The sequence below is a fragment of the Meriones unguiculatus genome, chromosome 7 (assembly GCF_030254825.1).
Source record: "Meriones unguiculatus strain TT.TT164.6M chromosome 7, Bangor_MerUng_6.1, whole genome shotgun sequence".
NCBI lineage: Eukaryota > Metazoa > Chordata > Mammalia > Rodentia > Muridae > Meriones > Meriones unguiculatus.
Window position 1 is genome coordinate 46,842,543 of NC_083355.1, and position 27,755 is coordinate 46,870,297.

Genomic DNA, 27,755 nt, shown 5'->3' on the forward strand with positions numbered 1-27,755 from the left:
AAAAAAAAAAAAAAAAAAAACAATGCTTTTGACATGAGTTAATGTGATGGTTCAGACTGCTGAATGATTGCAATCTTAGTTCGGAATCCTAGCACTCAGAGTAAAAGCTGGGTGTGGCAGTATACCCTTGTAATCCCTGCACAAGTTGGAACAGTAGAATTCCTGTGGATGTCAGCCAGCTTGTCCAGTTAATCATAATCAGCAAGTTCCAGGTTCAGGTTCAGTGGAAAATACTACCTTAACAAAAAAAAAAAAACAAGAGAAGCAGAAGAAAAGAAAAAGAAAGTGGGAGAGGAAGGGTTTAACTGTTAAGAGCACTGGCTACTTTGCCAGAGAACCTGGATTTAGTTCCCAACGCCCACATGGCTGTCATTCTGTACACAGCTGTAATAACTCTAAGAGAATCCAACACCTTTTTCTGGCCTCCTAGGCACCAGACACAGAAGTGGTGCACAAACATACATGCAGACAAAACACTCACACATGTAAAATAAAAGTAAACAATTAAAAAGAAAAGTGAATTAGGCATGGTGTATCACACCTTGAAACCTCATGAGGTGTAGAAAGGTGGATTTTTATCTTTTGAGTTCAAAGCCAGCCTAGGCTACATATTGAGTTCAGGACAGCAAGGGCTCCTAAGTGAGACCCTGTCTGTCCATCTGTCTTGTCTGTCTTTTTTTTTAAGTGTGCGTGGGGGGGGGGGGGAGAGTGCTAAATAAAGTTGGAGGTAACAGAGGAAGCTACCTGACCTACACATACGTGCATACAAAAACATACACTGAAACTCTTGGTTCTTTCCTATGCCCTCAAGTAACTTGATTCTAAAACATCTTAAGATGTTTAAGGGTGTGCCGTTATTAACTTTATCAGTATTAAGTTAATAATAATCCTAAAGTCAATGTGTTTCAAATCCCAGGAATTATTCTTTTATCTGCCCATAACTATCTCAGTCTAATCTGCCCAATATGATGTCTTTCAAGCTTCCAGTAGTGATCGTTAATTATTTGCTTGCTTTTACTGTGTTTGACAAGGTGTTCTAAATATTTCCAGTCCTAGACTTATTGTTGTAGTCTACGGCCCATACTCTTGAAATTCTCCCCCCCCCTCTCTCTGGTAGTAGGGGTGGGAGGGGTGTGTGTGTTTTGCCTGCTTGTATATCTGTTCACCAAATGTCTGCGGTGCCCATAATGGCCAGAAGAGGACATCAGATCCTCTGGTGTTGGAGTTAGGTGCTGGGAACAAAATCTAGGTCTTCCATAAGAGCAACAAGTGTTCTTAACAGGCCATCTCTCCAGCAAGTTTATTTTTATTTCTCTTTATTTTAGAGTCAATATAAAGCATCCAGCTAACTAATAAGACAGCCCTGCATAAAGCTAATCTGCTCCAATCTAATAAAACTATTATAGATTGGGGGGGTGAGGAAATGAAAGGCAAAACTCAGAGGAAAATGCTTTAACTTAAAAAAACACAGTAAAGCTTTTTTTTTTTTTCCTTTCTGCAGCTACCATGACACCCTGACTAAGGAAAACTCAAAATTTACCACATCATACAAACCACAGTCACAGCTATGCTGGTAAACACCCAAGAGGCCAGGGTAATGCTGGTAACATATATCACCATAGGATCAACTACAACAAATACCATGCAGGTTACTTTGGGAAAACTGATGTGAGGCATTGCCACCTAGAACCAGAGCTTATGCTCAACTTTGATAAATCATGAACAATGGTTAGAAAGTAAATGCTACTAAAACAAGACTGGACCTGCTCCCATCACTGATACAGTACAACTTACTTTAAAGGTGTAGGGAAGGGAAAGCTCCTTAAGCAGCCTGTTATCCTGAAGAGCAAATGCTTCAGCACGAGAGCTGAGGAAAAGATTAAGGATGTTGTGGGTGCCCATGTCGTGGAGGCTAGAAGACACACGGAGAAATTCACTAAATGCTAACACTCATTAAGAAAGGGAACTGGAGGGTTGCCTTAGAGGTTAGCAGCCCTACTCGTTCTTCCAGAAATCCTGAATTCGATTCCCATCATGCACACACCAACTCACAACCATACAACTGTAATCCCATGAAATCAGATCACCTCTTCTGGTGTGCATACACACCTACAAGCAGACAAAACACATACATAAAATACAAAATTAAATATTAAAAAGAGAAGGACGGGATAGTAAAAATAAAGGGTTGAGCATACTTTTTCAAAAAACAAATGTGGACATACACAAAATCCAAAATTGTAAAGGTAAAAAATAAGATATCTAAAAGTTCTAAGTACTTAACTGCCCTCAGAAATTTACCATTATTCAAAACTCAGATACGTTTTGTTATAGACACTCAATATGGCTGATAAAGATCAAGCTTCAATGTGCAAACATAATCATCAAAAAAAAAAATCGGAAGTGGCAATGAAGTTAAAATAAATTAGTTGTTCTGTAAAAAAATATTTAATCAGTTCACAAACAAATTATTTGATTATTAGAGTCAGACAGGAAACACATGCTGCTCTCCCAAAGAAACTGGATTCTGTTCCCAGCACTCATGTCAAGGTTGTTCACAACTGCCTATAATTCTAGCTACAAAGAATCTGACTCCATTCTCGCCTGTGAGGCACTTGCATACATACATGTGGTGTACATGTAGACATAACTAAAAATCTTTCCAAAAGCCATGCTAAGGTCTGACATAATCCAGGCATCCAGAGGAGACAGGTGAGGCGACAACACTAAGCAGCCAGGCATAAATACAAGAAAGTGCCATGCCTTTAATTCCAGCACTTGAGACTCAGAGACAGAGGCAGACAAAGGCTGATGATCTATTTAAGGTCCAGACCAGCCAGATAACGATACACAGTTAGACCACGGTTTTTTGTTTTTAAAGGAAAGTTCACTGAATTATGCAGATTTTGTGTCTGGTTAATTTTGTTGTGTAATGTTTTTAATTTATTTGCAAAAATTTTTATAGTTCATAAAATTAAAAAAGAACTGGGCATATCATTAGATGTACTCCATAATATTTAGTAAAGATAACCTTTAAAATAAAAATAAAGAATCAACATTTTCAATGTAAGCCTTGACCAGAGTCTAATGGCCTAATAAGTTTAAAGGCTGCTCAATCTAGATTTTAATTCTATCCAGCAGTCATTTTATAATAAAAATGAGGATATAGTAGGGTTTTTTTTTCTTCTTTTGGACAGGGTCTCTCTATAGATAGCCTGGCTATCCTAGAACTCCATAAATAAATGAGGTGTCTTCAAACTCACAGAGGTCCTCCTGCCTCCACCTGTCACATGTGCCACCGTATCTGTCCCTCCCTTGGATGTCTTAATAAGTGATTTAAAGCATTAAGTACGCATGGCTAGGAATATAGTTCAGTGACAGAGCTCTGACCTAGAAAAGCACAAAATCCTGATCACCAACACTGCACAAATAAACAGTAAATAAATTTTAAAAACAAAAACTGATTATGTCTAATAATTACTTGTCAGTCAGCAACTGTATTTATTATTGAAGTTTCTTAGTCATAGCACCAACAAGCATTTGGTATTACATTGCTACTGCTGAAAAAAAAAATTTCCTGATTTACTAAGACTTGTAATAGTCACCTATTACACAACTCTCATCTTACAAGGGAGTATGCCTTGTTGATCATCAAAGCATGAAATCAGATGGATTTAGTATGTAGATCCACAAGTAAAAATAGAACAAATTTCAGGCAAATGAGAAGGCAGAATTTCAAAATGAGAAGGCAGAAGAACACATAACAAAACCATAAAATGGAGATGATTCTTCACATAATTTGCATTAAAAGTGATGAATAACGACTGTACTTTTAAGATGTATTTATTATTTATAATGTATTCTGTCTGCACACCAGAAGAGGGCACCAGATCTCAATATAAACAGTTGTAAACCACCATGTGGTTGCTGGGAATTGAACTCAGGACCTTTGGAAGAACAGCCAGTGCTCTTAACCTCTAACCCACGTCTCCAGTCTTCCACTGTATTTTTTAAACAAGTTTTACTGAAAGAGTTCTAACATCTGTTACTACTATTCAACAATATCCTATTCAGAACTGCTTGTCTATACGACTCTTTTATTTTTAACTGCATTATTTATTTTTATGTGTGCTTGTGCATGCACAGCATGCCACAGTCAGGACAATTTGCAGCAATAGGCTCTCTCTCCTACCCACCATGTGGGTTCAGGGAATCAAACTTAACTCAGATTTGGTGACAAATGCCTTTACCTGCTAAGCCATCTCATCAGCCCAATATAACTTATTTTTTATAAACTGATTTTATAGCATTAATCTGAAAATTAATTTTAAATCTTATGAACGCTTTCTAACTTCTCAAAAGGTTTACATGAAGTGCTTTTATACTGATTCAATAAATACGACATATTAATAATGCTGGCGCATGAACATTAAATACCTGGTTTAGACAACCAATCATGCTCAGGTCCCAATGTCCATCACAATAGAAGAGTTGCTGCAATTTCGTATGTACAGCTTACAATTTTAATAGGAATCAACGTGAATATAATGAGGAAGAGGGGATGAAGGAGGAGAAGGAATAAAGAGGTATGAGAAAAAAAGTCTTGGAGCTCTTTGGCCTTGGCAGCAGAAAGGAACGTCATCCAAATTCGATAGACATTGGAAGCAGAAGACAGGGAACAGGACAGGAACCTATCACAGATCGCCTCTTAAAGACTTTACTGATCGAAGTATTGAAGCAGAGGCTAAGACTCATAGCCAAGCTTTGGGCAGAGTGCAGGGAATCTTGTGAAAGAAGGGAGAGAGAGAAAAACCTGGAGAGGACAGGAGCTCCAAAAGGATACCAACAGAGCCAAAAAAAAAACAAAAAAAAAAAAAAAACTGAGCCCTGGGGGCTCTCAAGAGTTGATACCCCAACAAAGGACAATGCATGGAGAGGACCTAACACCTCAGCTAAGATATTGTCCATAGACTCGGTCTCCAAATGAAGTCCCTCGTGAGGGAAACAGGGGCTCTCTGTGGCATGAACTCAGTGGCAGGCTGTCTGATTAACTCCACCTGGAGGGTGCAGCCTTGCCATCCCACAGAGGAAGACAATGAAACCAATCCTGATGAGACCTGATAGGCTAGGTCAAAGAGAAGGGGAGGAGGACCTCCCCTATCAGTGGACTAGGGGAGGGTCATAGTGGGAGAAGAGGGAGGGAGGGTGAAATTGGGAGGGGACGAGGGAGGGGGCCACAGCTGAAATACAAATTGAATAAATTGTAATAAATGATAAAAAAAAAAAAGAAAGGAACAGCAATAAGACACACACATTGTGACGCCGCCAACCGCCTTCAGAAGTCAGCCTGTGGCAAAGGTATAAGAAAAAGCATAACTGGAGCGCCAAGGTGAAATCACCGGTTCTGGTGGGATGAAGCACCTAAAAATTGTTGCAGGTTCAGACAGGGTTTCCGTGAAGAACAATACCTGAACCCAAGAGGGCAGCTGCTGCAGCATCCAGTTCATCTTGTCAGTCATAAAATAAATGCTCTGCTTAAAAAAAAAAAAGACACCAAGAATGCAAATATGGCTGTGGAAATTCTGTTATCAAAAAGATTACGTAGGGGCTAGAGAGATGGCTCAGTGTTAAAAGCACTGACTGCTCTTCCAAATGACCAGGATTCAAGTTCCAGCACCCACAACCAACTACAATTCCAGTTCCAGAGAATGATTCCCTCTTCTGGCCTCCAATAGAATATGCCAGTCGTCCAGGTATTCTTTTCCTAACATCCCCAACAAAGATTAAAAATTAAGCAGATTCTTAACACTGCAACTCATTTAGCATATTTACTGTGTGCCTACTATATGCCAAGTTCTAGGAATATGTTATAATTTAATGTAGAAGTCATCAATGCTGCTCTTAACAGCTAGTTATCTTTCTGGGCCTCAACATGGTTGTAGCCAGTTTTGTGGCCAGATGCTACCTGTGACTTAAAAGTCACAACGCATCAAAATCAGCTGTTGCAAGGGTATTTAAATTGCTGATGCAGGAGCTTCTAGAAGGCTCTGACAACATTTCAGATGGTGGTGGCTCTATTAGTAAGTAACATCATGGATCAGAGATGCTTGCCAACCTCAACAAATAAATAATCTCCTGTGTTTTAAACCATTGAGAGCTTAGGGATATTTGAAGCTTTTTAGCGTTTTGTTTTGTTTTGTTTTGTTTAAGGCTTGTGAATCCCCACCCTTCCCTGAGCATTTATAAGCAGTTATCAATTGCTGGAGGAGGGCTTCACGAAACCCCTCTCTAAGGATTACTAGCTGCTGGAGAATGAAGAGACATTTTCTTCGGAGGTTAGCCACTGGTAAGATGCTTGTGCTCCTGAAAGTAATTCAAAGCTCACTAGTAAGTGTACACATATATACACAAAATCAATACAAGGGGTTAAAGAGATGGCTCAGTGGTTAAGAGCACTGGCTGCTCTTCCAGAAAACCCACGTTCAATTCCCAGTACCTACATGACAGGTCACAATTATCTGTAGTTCCAGTTGCAGGGTACTCAAAGACCTCATACAGACATACATGGAGGCAAAACAGCGATGCACATAAGCAAAAATTAAAAATAAAAAAAAAAATTTTTTTAAAGGCTGGATAGTGAAGCATGCTGTTAATCCCAGGCCTCTGAAGGCAGAGGCAGGTAGATCTGAGTTCAAGACCAACTAGGCCTACAGAGTGAGTTCCAGGACAGCCAGAGCTACACCCAGTCTCAAAATACCAAAAGTTATTTTTAAAAACTAAACTAAAAAAAATATCAATACAGACAGGCACAGTAGCACATGCCTGTAAATCCCAGCACTCAGGGAGTGCAAATTGTGAATTCAAGGCTAGCCTGGTCTACAAAGCAAGTCTAGGGCAGCCAAGACTACACAGAAAAATCCTACCTCAAAAAACCAGAAGAAAAAAAAAATACAAGGCTATTTGTAAATTACTAGGTTACCTATGACTAGGTATCTGACCTAATGCTGGTAAAACATTGACATAATACATCATTCTATTAATTTTTAGAAAACTACCTATTGAAACATATAGAAAACTTAGTAATTGATTATTCCCTTCTTGTTCTTGGTACAACCTTACTATATATAGCAAGGTCTTAAAGTAATTCCAAGTATTTTGAAATCAACCCAAATTGAGGAACATTGATACAAAGCTACAAATACAATCTTCATGCCAGTTAACCATATACTTATTAAATACTGTTTAACTTCAAATATATAAGCATTTGTCCAGTTTTTTCACATGGCTATCATGAACCATTCTGTCAAGTTCCCAATGTTCATTTATAATCCTTTTTTCCCCCCTTTTCTGGTTTAAGACAGGGTTTCTTTGTGTAACCTTGGTTGTCCTGGACTGGCTTTGTAGGCCAGGCTGGCCTTAAACTCAAGTTACCTGAGTGCTGGGATTAAAGGCGTGCACCACCATGACTGGCTTTTATAATCCTTTCTAATGATCCCATAAACTATGCTATACATATACAATAAAAGAAATAAATAAGAGATTGGAGTAAGAGAATGATAATGGGACACTAAGTTGGAAGTGGTGGCTCATGTCTGAAACTCTGGCACTGGGGAGTTTGGGGCGGGCAGTAAGGTTAGCAAGACTTTAAGAACAGCCTAGGCTCCACAGTGTTCTAGGCCAGTCCAAGCTAAAGACAGACTCTGTCTGCAGGACAGGGGGGAGGGAGAGGGAGACAGGAAATGGGATACTAATAGTAGGCCGACTAGTTACTATCCAACAAAGGGCAAGTATATTCATAAACAAAACAAAACTAAGCAGCCAGGTATAGTGGCATGTCTTTACCAGGCTGGCCTTGAACACACAGAGACCCACCTGTGAGGTTTTTGTTGTTGTTGTTTTAAGATTTACTTACTTATATATAAAATGTATGCCTGCAGGCCAGAAGAGAACACCGAATCTCATTATAGATGCTTATGAGCCACCATGTGGTTGTTGGGAATTTGAATTCAGGAGCTCTGGAAGAGGGAAGAGGCCTGGAGAGATTTTCTTGACTTGATCACTTTAAGTGGAAAGATCTACCTTAAATCTGGAGCACACCTTCTTGCCAGAGCCCACATAAAGGACACAGAAGAAATCCGTTTTTGCTCTTTGCCTGCTTGACCTCACTGCAACTTCATCTATCCTGTTTTAGAAGCATTCCTTCACTGGCATTAAAACCTAACTTCAGGAGTTAGTGAGATGGCTCAGAGGTTAAGAATAACGGCTGTTCTTCCAAAAGTCCTGAGTTCAATTCCTAGCAACCACATGGTGGTTATGAAACCATCTACAGTGAGATCTGGTGCCCTCTTCTGTTACACAGGCAGACATGCAGGCAGAATGCTGTATAAATAATAAATCTTTGCCAGGTGCAGTGGCACATGCCTGTAATCCCAGCACTCAGGCAGATCTGTGAGTTCCAGGCTGGTCTACAAAGTGAGTACAGGACAACCAAGGCTACACAAAGAAACGCTGTCTTAAAAAAAAAAAGAAAAAGAAACTATCATCAGGATTCAAAAAAACGACTAAAGAATAGCAACTCTCTAGGAATCCTCAAGTTGGAACCCCTGTGACAATTCTCTTGTGAACTGTATAACCACCAGGATTGATGGCCATCAGTAACAGCCACTGTTGAATATCTGAACCACCACCTGTAACCCATACTTTCTCTCCCCCACAATCCCCCAGGGAATAAACATGGGTTTTTATTTGACACAGCTACTTGAGAGGGATAAAGCAGGAGGAGTGAGTGGCACTAACAACCAGGCAAGGCACACTTCACAGGCTTATAGGTGATAAGAGAATTCGCACAAGTAGTGACCTGTCATCTCTAGTATGATTTCCACCTGGTTGAAGGTTTTGCCATTATATATGCCCACCATGTTGCCTACTATCTTGGCAGGATGATCATGTCCCCCAGGTGGGGGGTCTCCATGGGTGGCACCTCTTACTTGGTCTTTCTCAGGCACTTGAGTAGTGAATGCTGCTTCTGCTATTGGCAGTCACTTTTGGTGCTATACAACTATATCAGCAGCTCATAGGACATGTCCAGCAATTGGTCCAGGTCCACAGTGTGGTAGGTGAATCTGCAAAGGTCCACGTCTTCTGCTCCACTTCAGCCATCTTGGTGGCTCCTAGAAAAGGAAGCATTGGCTGCTTCTGCAGTTATCGAGCTTTCTGTAAGCCATTATTAATAACAAATGTTAATTACATTCTTGTAAATAATGCACATCATAGAAGAACCTGTTTATTCCTGAGAAAGGCAGCATAATATAATCTACTGCTCAAATTTACCGAAAACCTACATTCAAAAATAATGCTAATAAAAATTAGAACAGGACTTGTTGGTATAGTGTATATCTTTAATCCCAGCACTCAAGAGGCAGAGACAAAGTGGATTTCTTTGAGTTCAAAGTCAGCCTGCTATACATGGTGAATTCCAGAGCAGCAAAGGCAATACACTGAGGACCTGTCCCAAAAAATAATAAAATAGGAAAGACCATACAAATCCAAAAGAAATGAAAGCAGAGTCTTACAATCCTTGTGTATATATTCAAAAGCTGCACTAATCACAAGAGCAAGAAGTGGAAACCAGCAGGGTGTAAAAGCACACGCCTGGAGTTCCAACAACCAGGAGGCAGAAGCAGGCGGTTCTCCGAGATTGAGGTCAGTCTGGTACAAAAGGAGTTCCAGTACAAACAAAGCTATACAGGGGAAGAGAAACCCTGTATCAAAAAGGAAAAAGAAAAAAAGACCAGGAGCCAGCAGGGTGGCTTAATGGACCTCACTTTAATCCTGGCGCTCTGCATTGTAGGAGAAAAGAGACTCCAGCAAGTCGTCCCTCTGACCTCCACAAGCATACAAGGCTTATGTGCCCAGACCCATACAAACAAACAAACAAACAAAAAAGGAATTTAAAATTAAAGCTTTAAAATGGCAACAAGAGTAAATCTGTTTTGCAAATCAAAGAAACAAAAACATCTTCTGTGTAGCTGCACAAACCTATAACCCCAGCCATTAGGATGTGAAGACAAGAGGAGGACCAGAGGTATGGCTACCACAGACTGGGAAGGGAGGGAAGAAAAGGAAAGAAAAAAAACTACAGATTTTCTATGATTGCACCATTTCATATTCCCACCAGTAATAGACTTTCTTGGTATCCTTACCAACATTTAATGAATATATATGAACACACATCTTAATTTTAGCTATTCTAATAGTTATATAGTAATACCATATTGTGCTTTCAATTTGCATTTCCCTAATGTCTACTGATAACATCTTTTCATTTGCTTATTTACCATCTGTGTATCCTTCTTTAGTGAAACATCTGTCTTTTGCACCTTTTCTAAGTGGAGTCATTTCTACTGTACAGTACAGTTTCTTTCACATTGGCTTTTGCCAAATATATCTTGTAAACACTATGATTCTCAACCTTCCTAACGCTATGACCCTTTAACACAGTTCCTCCTGTTGTGATCTCCAACCATAACTTTATTATTTGTTTGTTTGTTTTTTGTTTTTCAAGACAGGGTTTCTCTGTATAGCCCTGGCAATCCTGGACTCACTTAGTAGACCAGGCTGGCCTTAAACTCACAGAGATCCACCTGCCTCTGCCTCCCTGAATGTTGGGATTACAAGCGTGTACCACCACACCCGGCTCATAAAATTATTTTTATTGCTACTTCATAATTGTAATTTTACTAATTATAAATTGTAAATATCTGTGCTTTCTGATGGTCTTAGGTGATCCTGTGAAAGGGAGTCTGACCCACCCAACCACCCAGTGGTCGTGAATTGATATTCAAGAGCTAGAGAGGATCAGTGGATAAAAGCACTTGCCGTATAAGCCTGATGACCTAGTGTGATAGTGATCCTGAATCCAACACAAAGGTGGAAGGGAAAAAAAAGACTCCACAAAGTTGGTATTTGGCATACATGCACCCAAATCACATATCATACACAAGAAACAAAAGTCATTCCAATTCACAGATACTATCTGCGCATATGTAGTGTGTATGTGTGATGTATATCGAGTGGTGACAAGTGAATAAAATGAATGAGCGTTGGTGCACTCGGTACCAAGGATGCCTACACTAAAGCCTCCGGTTTTCACTAGGCTAGAAGAGGCTAGCCAGGGAAGCCCACGGAGCCAGACATGAGGCTTTCTCCATCCTCATCGACACTGGTGTTACAGATCCTCGAAGACATAAGGTTCTTATATGGGTGCCTAGGAGCTTGAACACAGCATTCCTACCCTCTGGGAGCCATCTTTCTCAGCACTATAGTCTTCTTTTCATCTCCCTCAAAGTTTTCACACACCAAAAGGGTTTCAGTTTTGATGATGTTTATTTTCGCCTATGGATTACACTTTCATCCTAGTAATAATCAAGGGACCCTTAAATTATAAGCAAACACGTGGAAGTAATCGCAATACAATTATGTATTAAGTAAGCTACATATAGAACTATTGGTACTACTCTATAGTAAGTATATCAACATGCTGATAATTACCTAAAAGCCACAATTTAGTTGTTATTGCATAGGGATTCTTCCTATTTCAGAATTTCTATGAAATAACGAAGAAGTGAAGGAAAGGAAAAGTAGAGTGTAAAGCTGTAGCTCTGTTGGTAGAGTGCCTGTCTAGGTTGCAGTTCTGTATTCAATACCTAGAACAACATAAAACCAGGCATTATGACACATACATGTAATCCAAACCTTCCCATGATGAAGGCTATAGGATCAGAACTTCAGGCCATCACTGGATACACCCTGGATACATTAGAAATACATATTTATTTATTTAAATGTGTGTGTATAAGTTTTTTGGTTTTGTTTTTTTACTTACTCATTTGTTATTGTTTGTTCTGAGATAGGCTGCCAACAAACTCTTGATTATTCTCCTCAGCCTCTCTCCCAAATCTGGAATTTACAGGCTGGATTTACTATATCTACCTAGCTTACTTAAGATCTTTAAGATTTATTTTTATTTTATACATATGAAAGTACTTAACTTACTTAAGATCTTTTAAGATTTATTTTTATTTTATACATAATGAAGTTTTGTATGTCTATAAATGTGTGTAGTGCCCACAGAGGCCAAAAGAGGGCATTACATCCCTTAGAACAGGAATTATAGACAGTTGTTAGCCACTTTATGGGTACAGGCAATCAGACCCAGGTTCTCTGGAAAAACAGTCAATATTCTTAAACCCTGGGCCATCTCTCATGCCCTTACTTAAGATTTTATATTATTTTATACAATAAGTTTTACTAAGATGGAAAAACAGTAATACTAAGATAGGGGCTGGAGAGATGGCCCTGCAGTTAAGAGTACTGTCTGTTGTTCTAGGGGTCCTGAACTCAATTCCCAGCAACCACGTGGTGGCTCAAAACCATCTATAATCAGATCTGATGCCCTTTTCTGGTATGCAGGTATACATGCAGACAGAGTGCTCATAAACATAAAATACATAAGGAAAAAAAAAAGGAGCAGCTGAATTACTGAAAAGGGAGGTGTATTTAATGAGTAAGCTAATTTTAGAGTATTTGAGACCCAACCCCAGTGCCCTCAACAGGGTCTTACGTGGCCCTGGATAGCCTTGAATTCAGAGATTCATCTGCATCTGCCACACAAGTGCTGGGATCAAAGGAGTGCACCATCACAGATGGTTTCTAATCTTTAAATTCGACTTCATGAGGATGAATAGATGGCTCAGCAGTTAAGAACACTAGCTGCTCGTCAGAGAATCCAGGCTACCTAGAATCCACATGGCAGCTCATAACCACCTGTAACTTCAGTTCCAAAAGGCCTGATGCCCTCTTCTAGCACCAAGCACACCAGGCACCCACGTGACATACAGCCAAAACACCCACATGTGAAAAAAATTTAATAAAATAAAATTCTACTTCATTGATTGTGTCAAGTACTGATCCCAAGGGAGCAATTCACCCACTTGAAAACAAGTCTATAAAATAAGAAGATCCTGGCTCTAGCAATTATATTAGCTGCGTTCATTTGACCTTCAGCAGTTTATTTTTGACCTGGATAAGCCTGTTTTCTTTGGGGAGAATTAAATGAGACAATGTGTGAGGTAACAGTGGCTGGCACATGGCAGCAAAGAAGCCATTAGGTGTACCACCTCTTCAGCTGGGGTGGAGGCTCGCAACCTGGACTAGAGTTAGAGGCAGGCAGGTCAACTGTTCTGGCAAAGCAAAACAGTCTCAAATAAAATACAACATAAAAAATATCTCTGTAAAGACAAGATCCTTCAAAGAGGACTCTTGGTCAGGAGGAAAAATGATTAACTTTTGTACTCTGAATTTTGTTGTTGGTGGTGGGGTTTTTTGTTGTTTTGTTTTTTAAAGTGCCTCTCTATGTACCCCTGGCTATCCTGGATCTATGTAGACCAGGCTGGCCTAAAGTTCACTCCCAAATGCTAGGATTAAAGACATGTACCACCATTCCCAGGTCTGTACTCTATTTCAACCTATGTTTATTGTACCTTTCAAATGTTTACAATGGGTCTCTTGTACTAAGGGGACTTCTTGGTGTTTAATCTCTCTCACACACATACAAACTGTAACTAAATCGGTTAAGGGGTAAGTCATAACCTAATAATATCACAAAGAAATACACAAGCTATCTGATTTCATGTCTGTGTGTAGGGTGTTCTTACTGGCTTCCCTATGGACAAACACCTTAATTTTGTCCCAGGGGACTTTTGGCAATAGCTGTATTTTTCACTGCTACAAATGAGGGGAAATACTACTGGTATTTGGTGGATACAAAACAGAAATGCTGTAACCTTTACTGCACAGGTACAACCCACCAGACAACAAATGCTCTACATGTCATGGTACCAGAAGTGAGAAATTCTGTAACCCGGGGCACCATCCTCAACTTCTGAAGTAACAAAGCTCTTCTTCATTACAGGATAAATCTTCCTAGGTAATGAATCAAAAATTTTTATCACTGGCAACTCTTCAAGCTCAACAAACACAGGCACTGAAATTCTAACAGTGAGAATACTTACCAGGTTTGTTAACCTACTCAGTTAATTCTAGTAGTTTAAGGCATTTACAATTAAACCCTATACAAGTTCACTAATTTCAAGAGATTGCATTTTATCATTTTTTACTATTTTATACTAGAAACCCATTTTTTTTAAATGCTACTAAAGTGAAAAGGTTTACTTTTTAGGTGCTTATCAAATCTTCCCAAATAAATTTAATATTTTCATATTTCAATTAACCAACTTTGTTCTGTACATTTTGCGCAAGTTAATTAAAACTTCCCAAAAATGACAAACTATTATACTGTCTCTGTAAAATAATCTACTTGAAAAGTAAGTAACTTTATAAGATAGCATGGAAAGTTAATCATTTTCTATTCTCCCTTACTGTATATTTTAAAATACCTCATCAGAAAAAAAAATCAAGCATTGGTTAAAAAACCTTTGAAAATGTTTTTACTGTTATCTGTGAAACAACAATTGCACAAACCTACTGGGGAGAAACAAAGATTCAAATCCCAGCACTTGAGAGACAAGAAAAGGGGGTAGACGGATCTCTGAGTGAGGCAAACCTGGTCTACACAACAAGTTCCAGGACAGCCAGGGCTACACAGAGAAACCCTGAAGGGGAGGAGAGGGAGGAAGATAAAGAAAGAAGCAGAGGCAGAGATAGATCTCTGTGAGTTCCAGGAGAGCCAAGGACTCCACAGAGAAAACCTGCCGCCCCTCCCCCACCAAAAAAAGAATATACTCACAAATGGGTAGTATTTTAGCATAGTGGTATTGTTGAACTGTAAAAATCTTTTGCACCTTTTAAAATGTAAGACTGCTGCTCTAACATTTAGTGGTTACAATTTAATAACTTGGCGCATAATAAAAACTTAATCTGACAAATTTGATTTTGTTGCTTTTTTTTGTTTTCGTTTTTTGAAACAGGGGTTCTCTACATAGCCATAGCTGACCTGGAATTCTCTACCATAGATCAGGCAGACCTTGAGTTCAGAGAATTCTTAAGGGAAAAAAGTCTTAATTCCTTCCCCCAAAACAAAATAAATCGAGGAAAAGACCACAAGATGCCATAAAGTATTTCGCTTCTTTCGCACATAATATTTCTGATGGGTATCCTAACTTTTCCACTCTCTTCAAGTCACTGCTCCATCTAGAATTTTAATACTTGTCCAAACCTGCCAGCTCACGATCTAATAATAAACCTAATTATACAATCCGGAACAGCCCCTGTCGACCTTTTCCTTAAGAAGCCATAAAGGCGATTTAACTGACACCTCAAACTCACAGAAATCTATTTCCTTTATCTTCCTCGCAGCTCTCGGCGCTCCGATCGGAGGGGAGCGGCGGGGAGGGGGGCGGGAGGGGAGGGGCGGCCTCTGGCTACCAACTCAGGAGGGGCGCGATCGCCTGCCCCGAGCAGGGCACACGCCTGGCGCTGGACAGCGGGGGTGAGCGCCGGTTCATTTCTCTTTAAATCTGGCAGCACGTGGGGCGGCATTGTGAAGCCACCAACCCGCCTCCTCCCTCCCCCCTTCCCCTGCGCACACGTACGCCTCCAGCGCGCATGCTCCGCTCGCACAGTCCTAGCGGAGTAGCAGCCAACCCCCTAAAAAGTCAACCTGGAAGCCGCAAACGGCCGGAGGCCGGGACAATGGGGGATGGGGCCGGAGGCTGCACGCGGGGGAGGCACCGGGCCGCCGCCCCGGAACGGCCCCGGGCCGGCCGCAGCCCGGTGGGCGCGGGCCCGCGCGGGAGCCCGAGCCGCACGGAGCACAAAGCCCCGGCCGCTCAGCGAGCGGCTCTCCGCGGGGCCCGCGCCCACCGTCCCCGAGACGCGCGGCGCGGCCCGAGCTCGCGCCCGGCGGAGGCGGGCGGCGCGGAGCCGCGCTCCCCGCCGAGCCCCGGGCGCCCCGCGCCAGCCCGGCCCCGCCGCCGCCGCCGCTTTTGTTGTCCGCCCCAACTCCGCGGACCCCGCGCCGCCGGGCCAGAAGTTTGGCGCGCTCCCCCCCTACCCCCCCGCCGCGGCCCGGGCCGGCGGCCGCGCGCGCACCTGAGCCCGGGGCCCGCCCCTCAGGGAGGGTCGGCCCGGCCGGGACCCACGCCCCTCCCCCGCAACGCCCCAGAGCCGTGGGGGAGGGGGCGGCCGCCCGGGCGCCCGGCCCGTCCCCGCCCCCAACCCCCTCGGCCGCCGGGCCGGCGCTGTCGCCGGCCGGCCGCGACCCGCGGCGTCCCGCCCTCGCGGCCCGCCGCCCCCCGGCCTCCGGGCGGGCCGAGGGGCTCGGCAGCCCGCGATCGCGGCCCGGCGCCCCGCCGCTCACCTGCCAGCTGTCTCCGCAGCAGCAGCGCCGACTGCAGCTCCGTCATCCTCCCCACCAACAGCCCGGGCTGCCGCCGGGGCTCCGAGGGACCGGGGACGAGCTCCGGCGGCGGCGGCCGGAGCTCGGTGTGCGGAGGAACCCGGGCCCCGCGACGGGAGCGCCAAAGCCGCGGGAGGCCGGTCCGGCGCGGCCCGAGAAGCGCCCCGCCGCCCGTGCGAGTCCGCTCCGCTCGGCTCTCCTCTCGGCGCCTCACGCCCGGAAGGGGAGGGTATCCGGGCCGCCGCGGCGCGCACTGGGACTTCGCTCGCCCGCTCCCCTCCTCGGCCCGCCCGCCGGCCCCACCGGCGCCTTCCCCCGCCACTGCCTCACTGCGCGCAGGGCCGCGCCGCGCAAGCGCGCTGAGCCCGCCCGCCTGAGGAGCGGCACGCCTGCCGGCCCGGCCCCTCGGCCCGCCGCCCCGCCTCCGCCGGCGGAGCCCCGCCCCCCGCGCCCCGCCGCCATCTTGGGAAGGTCCGCGCTCGCCGCGCTCGCCTCGGCGGGTGGACGCCCGGCGGACGCCATGACAGAGAGGTCAGAGGGTCAGGACGCTGCCTCTCGCCGCAGGCAGCGGTCTGAGCGTGGCAGGACCGCCGCGGGGACGCTGGCGAGAACCCGGCGTCCGGAGGGTGCGAGGTAGTCATCGTTACAAAGCCGGGTTCAGTGCTGGCGAGCCCCATTTTAAGCAGCCGAGAGGGCGAGAGTGCTCGGTGGTAATGTCCTGGAATAGCGTTGTGAATCTCGTAGCAGAGCACGGTTAGATAGATTTACTCTGCGAGTAAAATGCGGAGTTGTGGTTTACAGTCTGATACGTGGTGGTATCCGCCTTAATCCCAGCACTGGCTGAGATGGAAGGACAGAGGACCCCTTCGCTGCAGTTAGGTCCAGTCTCCATCTGGGGATGGGGATTCATAATCAAACTCATCCAGACAGGCATCCACTATGTGAAGTCCACGCTGTAAAACCCAAGGCTAGGGAAAAATCAACCTCAGAGTCTTCCCCATTTCGCAGTTTGGTACTTTGTCTACTCCGTAGCAATGAAGAGTCAGAGAGAGAAGGAAAACATGACAGCCCATTTTGTTTGTTCTTTCGAAAAGTGTTTATTCAGTCCCTAGTTCCCCGTACCTGGACCGTAGAAAGCAAAAGTTCCGCACGGGAAGTCAGCGATGTTTCTACCCACAAAAGCCTGCAACTTCTGTGAGCTCCAAGGGAACAAGAGAAGTGAATTCCAACAGGTGTGTAACAAAAAATCACTCCACAAGCAGGCACAAGTCCCTGAGTTAACCTCCCTGGCCCTGTTCTACCACACCAAAGGCACAAATAAACATTGAGAGAATCTGTTATTTTGAAATAGCACCCACCTAGGGAATAAGCCAGTGTTTTGTGGGTTTTTTTGTTTTGATTTGTTTTGTTTTTTTGGGGTGGGGGAGGTTGTTGTGGTTATTTTATTTTTTGAGACAGGGTTTCTCTTTTGTTGTGTTTTTTTTTTTCTTCCCCCACCCTCACCCCTGCCCCAGGAGACAGGATTTCTCTGTGTAGCCTTGGCTGTCCTGGAACTTGCTCTGCAGACCAGACTGGCCTCATCCAACTTAAGAGACCTGCCTACCTCTGCCTGGACTGGACTAAAGTTGGGTACCACCACACCCAGCTTTGGTTTTGTTTTTAAAGTTTTTGTTTGTTTTAATGTGTGTGTATGAGCCCTTGTGAATTTATGTGTACCATGTATATGCCTGGTGGCCAAAACCCAGAAGAAGGCATCAGATGCCCTGGAACTGGAGTTGCAGAGGGTTTTAAGCCACTATATGGGTGCTGGAAACCATCCTGTCCTCTGCAAGAACAATAATTTTTTTAATCTTTGGCCATCTCTCCAGCCCCTGTATTTTTGTTTTTAAATGTATTCATTAAACGGAGCGATGAGTTTCATTATGACATTTTCATACATGACGTTCATACACATCCTTGATTATCTTCTTGTCCCACATCCCTCTGCACCGGTTCCCTTCCTCTTCCAAAATATTTCCATTCTACTTTCATTTCTTAATTTTGTTAAAATTTAGATTCTAAGAGCTGGAGAAATGGCTCAGAAGTTAAGAGCACTGACTCCTCTTCCAGAGGACCTGGGTTCAATTCCCAGCACCCACATGGCAGCTCACAACTGTCTGTAACTCCAAGATATGACATCCTCACACAGACACAAATGCAGGCTAAACACCAACATACATAAAATAAATTATTTTTTAAAAGAAATTTAGATTCCATATGTGAGAAAAAAACATTTGTCTTTTTCAGTCTGGCTTGTTTTCTTTAGTGTGATGCTCTCTAGGTCCATCCATTTTCTTTCAAATTACTTTTTCTTTTTATTAGGTGTATGTGACTGTCTTCATGGATGGATGCACACCATATGTGGACACTGTCTTTGGAGGTCAAAAAAAGTCCCTTAGAATGGAGATACAGACAGGTGGAACCAAACCCAGGCCCTTTGCAAGAGCAGCAAGTGCTCTAACCACTGAGGCATCTTTCCAGCCCCTTTATTTTTCAGGTTTGTTTTTGATTTGTGTGTTTATTTGTTTGTTTTGAGTCAGGGTCTCTCTACATAGCCTTGGCTGTCTGGAACTCACCAAGATCCACTGGCCTCTGCCTCCTGAGTGCTGGTGTTAACAGGCGTGTGCCATCGCACCTGGCTCTAGGTTCCTTTGCTTTAAAACTTCCCAACTGATCTCCACAGCAACTGCACTAATTTATGTTCCAACAGGATAAGGGTCTCTAACCTATCCACCCATCCTACAACAGCATTTGTTTTTAGTGTGTGCTTGTTCTCACAATCATGCTGATGCATATATGCCACAGTACATCTGTAAAGGTCAGAAAACAAATGTACTGTGGAGTACATTTGGAGGAGTCGGTTCTTCTTTCCAGAGATGGTAGTCAGAGGTACTGACAAGTTCCTTTACCATCTCACCCCATTTGTTGTTTCCTTAATAATACTTATTTTACTAGAGAGAGATGGAGTCTCAAGCTTTGATTTTTATCTCCCTGACAAGTAAAGACATTTGAACAATTTTTCATATATTTATTGGCCATTTGTACTTCTTTTGAAAAAAAATTTTTTTTTTTATTTTTTAAGACAGGGTTTCTCTGTGTAGCCTTGGCTGTCCTGGACTTGCTTCATAAAACAGGCTGGCCTCAAACTCACAGAGTGCTGGGATTACTGGCATGCACCACTGCACCCAGCCATTTTTCTTGTTTATTGATTGGGTGAGTTTTCTTCGTTTGGGGGGTGGGCAATTTTGTTTTGGGTTAGGTTTAGTTCTTTATAGATTCTAGCTATTATCTATGAAATATATATATCCTGAAATGATTTTTTTCGATTCTACAGGTTGTCCCTTCCCTTATAATTGTTTCCTCTGTTGTTTTAATTTCATTTGTCAATTTGTGCTATTTTCTGGGTTATTGGAATCCTTTCAGAAAGCCCTATATCTCTATATCTCAAAATCTTTTCAGAGTCTCAGGTCTTACATTTAGGTCTTTGAAAATATAAAAATAAAATAAAGAGCCAGGCATAATGGTTCATGTCTTTACTTCCAGCATTCAGAAGGTAAAGAAGGTGTATCTCTGTGAGTCAGCCAGGACTACTTAGTGAGACCCTGTCTCAGAAAAAAATAATGATAATAATGATTGTTAAATCAAGGTCTTCAATCTGTTTTGAATAAACTTTAGTACAGACTGAGAAGCTTATCTAGTTCTAGTCTTCTGCCTGTGGATAACAGTTTTCCCAGCAGCACTGTTGAAGAGCCTGCCTTTTCTCTAATGCATATTTTTGATACCTTTGTCAAAAATCAGGTAGCTACATTCGGTGGTTTTATTTTTAGGTCCTCTATTTTATTCCACTGGTCTGCATGTCTATTTTATTTCATGTGTATGGGTGTTTTGTTTACATGTTTGTTCTATGTACCCCCTTTATTTCACTGAAGCACATTGGCATAAATTCTGATGAGGATGTGTAGGTGAATCTTAAAAATACTTAACCATGTGAAAATGTCTTTATTTGTTTGTTTTATGGTTTGAAACCAGGGCTTCACACATAATAGTAAGTACTCTACCTTAGAACTATATCCCAGATCCTAGTTTAAAACACTCAGAAATAATAACCACCTTAGCTGGGTATAAAAGTGTATGTTTTAGGACTGGAAAGATGGTTTAGTTGTTAAGAGCACTGCCCTTCTTCCAGAGAACCCATGTTTAAGTCCCGGTACCCACATATAGGTTCACAACAGTCTGTAACTCCAGTTCCAAGGAATCAATCCAACACCCTTTTCTGGCCTCTTTGGGCACCAGGCACACATATAGTACACATACACACACACACACACATACATACATACATACTTCATACAGGCAAAACACTCATACCCATATTTATTTATTGGTTGGTTGGTTGGTTGGTTGGTTGGTTGGTTGGTTTTTCAAAATAGAGCTTCTCTGTGTCACCTTGGCTGTCCTGGAACTTGCTCTGTAGGCCAGACTGGCCTCAGCCTCAGAGATCCACTTGTGTCTGCCTCCCAAGTCCTAGAATTAGAGGTATGCTATCTCTGCCTGAAATAAATAATTTTTATGTCAGAATGAGAAAAATCAATAAAATCAGTAAAAATAATGGTAGGCTGAAAGAATAGATCCTTTTCTCTGAGAATTTTTTGAACTCATCAGAAATGCTGCCTACTGCAATCTGTCTCATCTCACTGAAAATGTTTACCTACGGAAATGGGGAAGATGTCCTTGAAGATCTACTACTTTTTCTATGTGTTCATTTCAGAAAACACTTCCCCTCAGCTGAGCATGGTGGCACATGCCTGTGACCCCAGCACTTGAAGGTGGAACACAGAAGTCCAAAGTTCTCCTCAGTAACATGTAAAGTGAGTTGGAGGCCAGGATGGACTATCTGAAAGCCTATCTCAAAAAATTAAAAAAAAAATCTGGCTGGAGAGATGGCTCAGAGGTTAAGAATGCTGGCTGTTCTTCCAAAGGTTCAGAGTTCAATTCCCAGCAACCACATGGTGGCCACATGTGAGTCTATAGTGAGATCTGATGCACAGGCAGAATGATCTGTAAATAATAAATAAATGATAGTTGTTAAAATTAAAAAAAGAAGAAGAAGAAACTTTAAAAAAATCTTTTCCAGACCAGAATGTTCATTTTAAAATATCTTTTGTTTGCCAGGGCAAAGCTAGAAAAATGGTTCAGAGGTTAAGAACTTGTGCAGCTCTTACAGAGAACTCAAGTTTCACTCCCATTACCCAAAAGGCAGCTCAGATCATAATTCCAGTTCTTTGGGATCTGACCTCTTCTTATGTCTTTGCTAGACAAGCTCATGGTACACATACAACTACACAGACAAAGTACTCATGTACATAAATAAATCTCCCCTCCTTCCCCCACTCCCTGCCACCAACAGTGCTTCTCTGTTTAGCCCTGGCTGTCCTGGAACTCTCTGTAATCCAGGCTGGCCTCGAACTCAGAGATCCACCTGCCTCTGTCTTCCAGGTTCTGGGATTAAAAGCATGCACAACCACCACCTAGCTAATAAATCTTTTTTTTTTTAAAGGTTTATTTTTTATGTACACAGGTTCTGCCTGCAATGTGTGCCTGTACACCAGAAGAGGGCACCAGATCTGACTAAAGATGGTTGTGAGCCACCATGTGGTTGCTGGGAATTGAATTCAAGACCTTTGGAAGAGCAGCCAGTGCTCTTAACTGCTGAGCCATCTCTCCAGCCCTAATAAATCATTTTTAGGGATACACAAGAACCCTGTCTCATAAAACAAGCAAAAAAAAAAAAAAAAAAACAAACAAACAAAAAAAACTTTTTTACAATTTAAGTATCTTGCCAAATGTTGGTGGCACACACCTTTAATCCCAGCACTCAGGAGGCAGAGGCAGGTGGATCTCTGTGGATTTGTAGCCAACCTTGCCTACAGAGCAAGTTCCAGGACAGGCAGGACTACACAGAGAAACCCTATCTCAAAAATAATAATAATAATAATAAAGGATCTTTTATTCGTTTTGGTTTGGTTTGGTTTGGTTTGTTGTTTGTTTTAAGGCAGCACTGAAGAGTTAACTCAGGTCTTCCTGTCTGCTAGACAAGTGTTCTAGTAACTGAGCTACACCCCCAACACTATTTAAAAGTATACTGAAGCAAGACACAGTTATAATTCATAATCAAAGTATGATGGCTTATAGTGAAAAACAAAAATGCTGCATAGTAGCTCGTTCTCATTTGTAAATCCTTGCCATGGCTCAGTGTTTTTCATTTCATGAGTATATTCTTGTGTTAATTACCTCATTTCTCTAAAGCATACGCTTGAATGCATTGAGAAGCTCAGTCGAGAGGTTCTGTCAGCAAGTCTGATGACCTGAGTTTGATCCCTGGGACCCATATGATAGAAAGAGAGAACCAAAGATTGCAAGTTGTCATCTGACCACCACATACATGTGTATCTCCCTCCCACATACGCGTGAAATAAGTAAGTAAATAAATAAATAAATAAGGCGAAGTCCTATGATCATTTTCTCAGGCATCAGTTTAGACCTCATGTGTTCATTGCTGCTGCGATCAGTAGATTTAAATGTCTTATATTACCTTCCATATTTCATTTCCCTAAATTCGATTATCATATTTAATTATTTCATTAAATTGTTTCTATACTATTTTGACTTTATAAATTTGGAAAAGGAGAGCCAATTATTGTAATGTATCGTAATTACATTTATTCTGTACACGAATTTGTCTTTGGCTTGCAGTTTCCAATTATATATATACATATTTTTTTTGGCAGTACCTTAAATATAATTATCTCTTTTACTTCACTACTCTGCCCAGAGTAGTGCATGATCCTATTAAGGCATCTTTTTCTTAGAATCCTTCTTCCTGGAACCCACTATATTACCTAGTCTGGGCTGATTGACAGATCCATGCTTACTATATGGTCAGCTCCTAGGATTTTCTTTAGCTGCTTCTCCCATTCTGAGACCTGTAGGCATAAGGTTATTGCAAATGCTGATTTTTGTACCCCTCATATCTGGTTGCAATCCTTGTTCTGAAAATCTCTTGTCTCAATATTGTGTAAACACTGATCCCCAGTTGTCCCCTGATATGCCAATAAAGCAGCTTACACCCAGTGGCTGAGCAGGGGAGAGAATAGGGCTGACTTCCTGCCAATCAGGGGAGGAAGAGTTAGAAGAAGTAGGGGATTCACTCGCCAGGAGAGGTCCAGGTGATCTCAGAAGAGGAGTTAGAGCAAGTAAAGCTACAAAGTGCAAGTATGTCTGAGAAAACCAGATTAGCTTAGAATGTTAAGAGTAGAGTAATAACTGCTCAGTTATTGTGTTATGAAGCTTATTATTAAACAAATATAAAGGTCTTAATTATTTGTGTGATAGCCAGGTTAAGCGAGAAACTGAGAAATGAACAGATTTTATAAAAATAACAGGGAATAGTATGTCCTAGATATAAAATTAAATCTTTTTTTTAATACGTTTATTTGCTGGAGAACACTGGCATATAAATTCTGATAAGGATGTTCAGGCAAATCTTGAGTATGTAAATATGAAAAGGTTTTTGTTATTTATTTGTGTTTAAATTGAACCCAGGGCTTACATGTGATAGGCAAGTGCTCTACCTCAGGACTACACCCAAGTTTCTGTTGTTAAACACCTATAAATAATACCAATCTAGCAGGGATAAAGTTTTATGTTTAGAAGTGAGGAGATGGCTTAGCAGTTAAAAGCAGTAGCTGTTCTTTCAGAGGACCCAAGTTTGAGTCCCAACCCACATGAAGGCTCACAACTGTCTGTAACTCCAGTTCCAAGGGCTCTGACACTGTTTTCTGGCCTCCAAGAGCACCAGGCACAAACAGACAGGGTACACAGACACATGAAGGACGAACGCCCATACACATAACATATAAATAAATATTAAAATTTGAAAATTAGGCCAGGTGAAGTGGCACATGCCTTTGATATAAGCACTCAGAGGCAGAAACAGGCAGACTGCTGAGTTTCAGGCCAGCCTAGTCTACATAGTCCCAGGACAGCCACAGCCACATGGTGAGACCCTGTCCCTAAAGAACCAAAAAACGCACAAACAAACATAAACATATATAGTTTAAAATAAAATAATTGTGGTGGAGATATGGTTAAGCACTTAAGAGCAGTTGATATTTTCCAGAAGACCAGGTTCAGTCCGGCACCTGTATCAGCCAGCACCTGTAACTCCAGCTCCAGGACTCCATATTGAATCTCAGGCATCTAAAACAGCACAGGTGCCCTTAAACACTTGAGCCATCTCTCCAGGCCCCTTTATTCTTTATTTTGAGACAGAGACTCACTATATAGCCCTGGCTGGCCTAGAACTTTCTGTGTAGACCAGACTGGCCTCAAACTCATTGATCCTACAAGTTCACTAAACCATTTATTTTATATAGAGATCTGTCTACCTCTGTGTCTCAACCTCTGCCTCTACCTCAACCTCTGCCTCTATCTCAGTCTCTGCCTCTCAGCCTCAGCCTCTGCCTCTGCCTCAGCCTCTGCCTCTCAGCCTCTGCCTCTACTTCAGCAGCTGCCTCTCAGCCTCAGCCTCTCAGCCTCTGCCTCTGCCTCTCAGCCTCTACCTCAGCCTCTGCCTCTATCTCAGCCTCTGCCTCTACCTCTACCTCAGCCTCTGCCTCTGCCTCTCAGCCTCTGCCTCTGCCTTTTCGATGTTGGAATTAAAAGCTTGTGTTACCACAATCAGCTAAAAACATTACTTTTTATATTTTAAAATTGTAATATTCCTTAGTGTATATGTCTTTGTTGTTAAATTCATGTGCTTGTGCTCAGAATGAATTTTGTGCCCCTGGGAACACAGTTCTGTGATTTAACAAGTGCTTAGAACAAAAAAGCCCTGTATTCAGTATCCAACACCCAATGAAAAACTGGCATTTGAGTCAACTGTGATGGTTCATGCCTACAATCATAGCTCTTCAGAGGCAGAGACATGTGTACCTCTGAGTTCATGGATAGTTTGAGGTACTTAGCTCCAGGACAACCAGAACTACAAAGTGAGACCCTATCTCTAAATTAGTTAATTGCTTGCTTGCTTGATTGATTGATTGATTAAAATAAGTTGAAAGGAATTGACAAGATAGCTTAGTGGGTAAATCCCTGGATCCCATGTAAAGGTGGAAGAACAGAAACAGTTACACAAAGATATCCTGTGACTCATACCATGACACATATACATATATAGACACACACACATGCCCACTCCTACACACGGTAATAAAGAATTTTTAAAAATGACAACATGGCAATACATGCCTTTACTATATCAGCCCTTGAGAGACAGAGGCAGGGGGATCTCTGGGAGTTTCAGGCCAGCCTGCTCTACAGAACTAGTTCCTGGCAGTTAGGGTTGTGTAGCAAGACCCTGTTTCAAAATGCTTTCAAAATCAATTGATTTTTTTATATTGATTGTACAAGCTCACTAAGCTTTATTTAAATAATACATGTTAAATAATACATAATAAATCAATAAATTTGTATTAATGTGATGTATTAATGAAGTTTTTCCAGCTGGCCTCGGTACAGACGTGCAGGGTGGGGTAACACCCTGGTCTTCCCCATTCCCAGAGATAAACACACTGTTGTGGAGCTCTGTCCTGCAGGCACATGGCCGTCACCACTTTGAAATAAAAGAACTGTGAAGTTCCCGAATGAGACTCTCACAGGATGGGCCTACTAACATTTCCCCATTGAAGCTGGCAAGGACTCACAAGACACAGCAGGACAAATGAGGTGTCCCACGAGGCCTCCCCTTCTTCAAGGAGACTGTGGTACAGCCACCCATAAGCTGCCCATGTCCCTGCAAGTCACCACAGAGGCTATTTGGTCACCATGTCTTGGACAGAATTGTTTCTTTACTCTGACATTGGTGCCTGTCTAGGATGAACATATCTGTTCATGTCTCTCTAAGAAAAACAAAAGTGCTGCCAGGTACTGAGGTTCTTGCTCCATTCTTAGAAGGGTAGGTTTTGATGTTTCAGTATTATGGCTCATACTGTTTTCTTTTCCTAGTTTGTTATTTATATTATATATACTAGTGATAGAACCAAGAGACACATCAATATTAGGTAAATAAACTCACTAATCTACAGTGTATTGCAAAATTTTAAAATTACATTATCTATTTATGTGGGTGAGAAACTGTTGGCTGTCTGTTCTCTCCTCCTACCATGTGAGTCGTAGGGCATTGAAATCAACTGAACAGCTCACTGGTATTTTATTTTGTTTTGGTTTGGTTTTAGGTAGAAGTTCGCTATACTGCTCAATCTGACCTCAAATTCCAGATGCTTTTGTCTCTCCCTAACCTGGGGTTACAAATGTGTACCACCATACCTAGACTTCAGACACATTTTTATAATATTTCTAAGTCCATACGTCTAGCCGTTATTTCTTACCAGAAGCTCATTTGCATGTGCAGTGGTTTTGTTTAATAAACACTGACTACGTGCCTGCTTTCAGCTGAAGACGCCTCCAGAACCTGAGGCCCATGTGTGAACCAGACAGGCCACATCTCTACTCTCAGGGCACTGGCAGCTAAAGGAGGGGTTACTCAGAACCGAAGTGAACAAGCAAACTTGTTAAATGTTGGCGGTAGCACCAGTGGTGGTGGCACACGCCTTTAATCCCAGCATTTGGCAACCAGAGGCAGGCAGATCTCTGTGAGTAGAAAGCCAGAGCAAGTTCCAGGCCTACATAGTGAGACCCAAAACAAATGACAAATGTGTCACTTTGAGTTACCTGAACTGAGATAATGGACATGAATAGCACAAGTGCACATTAGAAGAGAGGTCTCTTTGTGGGGCAGTGGTGGTGCACACCTTTAATCTCAGCACTCCAGAAGCAGAGGCTGGTGGATCTTTGTGAGTTCGAGACCAGCCTGGTCTATATAGTAAGTTCCAGTACAGCCAGGACTACACAGAGAAACCCTGTCTCTAAAAAGGGGTCTCTTCTAGATAAGGTAATCAAGGGAGGGCACTCTGAGGACATTGATCCTGGGCTTAGTTTATAAACAAGAGGTAGCATTTGAAGAGTTTAATAAAGAACATTCCAGAAACTGGAAATAGCAACTGTGAAGATTCTGAAGTGCTTCAGAGCTCAGTTTATCCAGATTTTTAAAAAGGCTAGCAAAGTAGGCAGCTCCTCTGGTACAGTGAACAAGAGGCTCTGAGCTGGGGCTACAAGCAGAGACCAGTTCACACAGAGTGTGTGGAATCCATGAAGCAGGAAGTTCTGGGAGGGACATGTT

At 42.4% G+C, this 27,755-nt stretch overlaps 1 protein-coding gene, 1 long non-coding RNA gene and 1 pseudogene across 4 annotated transcripts in view; 1 reads left to right on the forward strand and 2 right to left on the reverse strand.

Annotated features, from left to right (window-relative positions):
- The window catches only part of Ube2g1 (ubiquitin conjugating enzyme E2 G1), a 67,121-nt gene extending 50,310 nt beyond the window's left edge, over positions 1-16,811 (reverse strand). Inside the window, exon 1 of the mRNA XM_021657414.2 lies at positions 16,379-16,811. Within this exon, the coding sequence (XP_021513089.1) occupies positions 16,379-16,424 (46 nt within the window). The 5' untranslated portion in view covers positions 16,425-16,811. The remainder of the gene's footprint in view (positions 1-16,378) is intronic.
- Positions 3-15,770, reverse strand: LOC132655212 (small ribosomal subunit protein uS19-like; annotated as a pseudogene).
- Positions 16,812-16,931: 120 nt separating the features above from the next.
- Positions 16,932-21,580, forward strand: LOC132655213 (uncharacterized). 3 transcript variants are annotated; one of them, XR_009592922.1, is made up of 3 exons: positions 16,932-17,649; positions 18,779-19,669; positions 19,791-21,580. It is a non-coding gene; the product is annotated as an uncharacterized LOC132655213 (long non-coding RNA). The 3 variants fall into 3 exon arrangements; XR_009592923.1 differs by having other exon boundaries at positions 16,932-17,050; positions 17,523-17,649; positions 18,779-21,580; XR_009592921.1 differs by having other exon boundaries at positions 18,779-21,580.
- Positions 21,581-27,755: the final 6,175 nt, after the last annotated feature.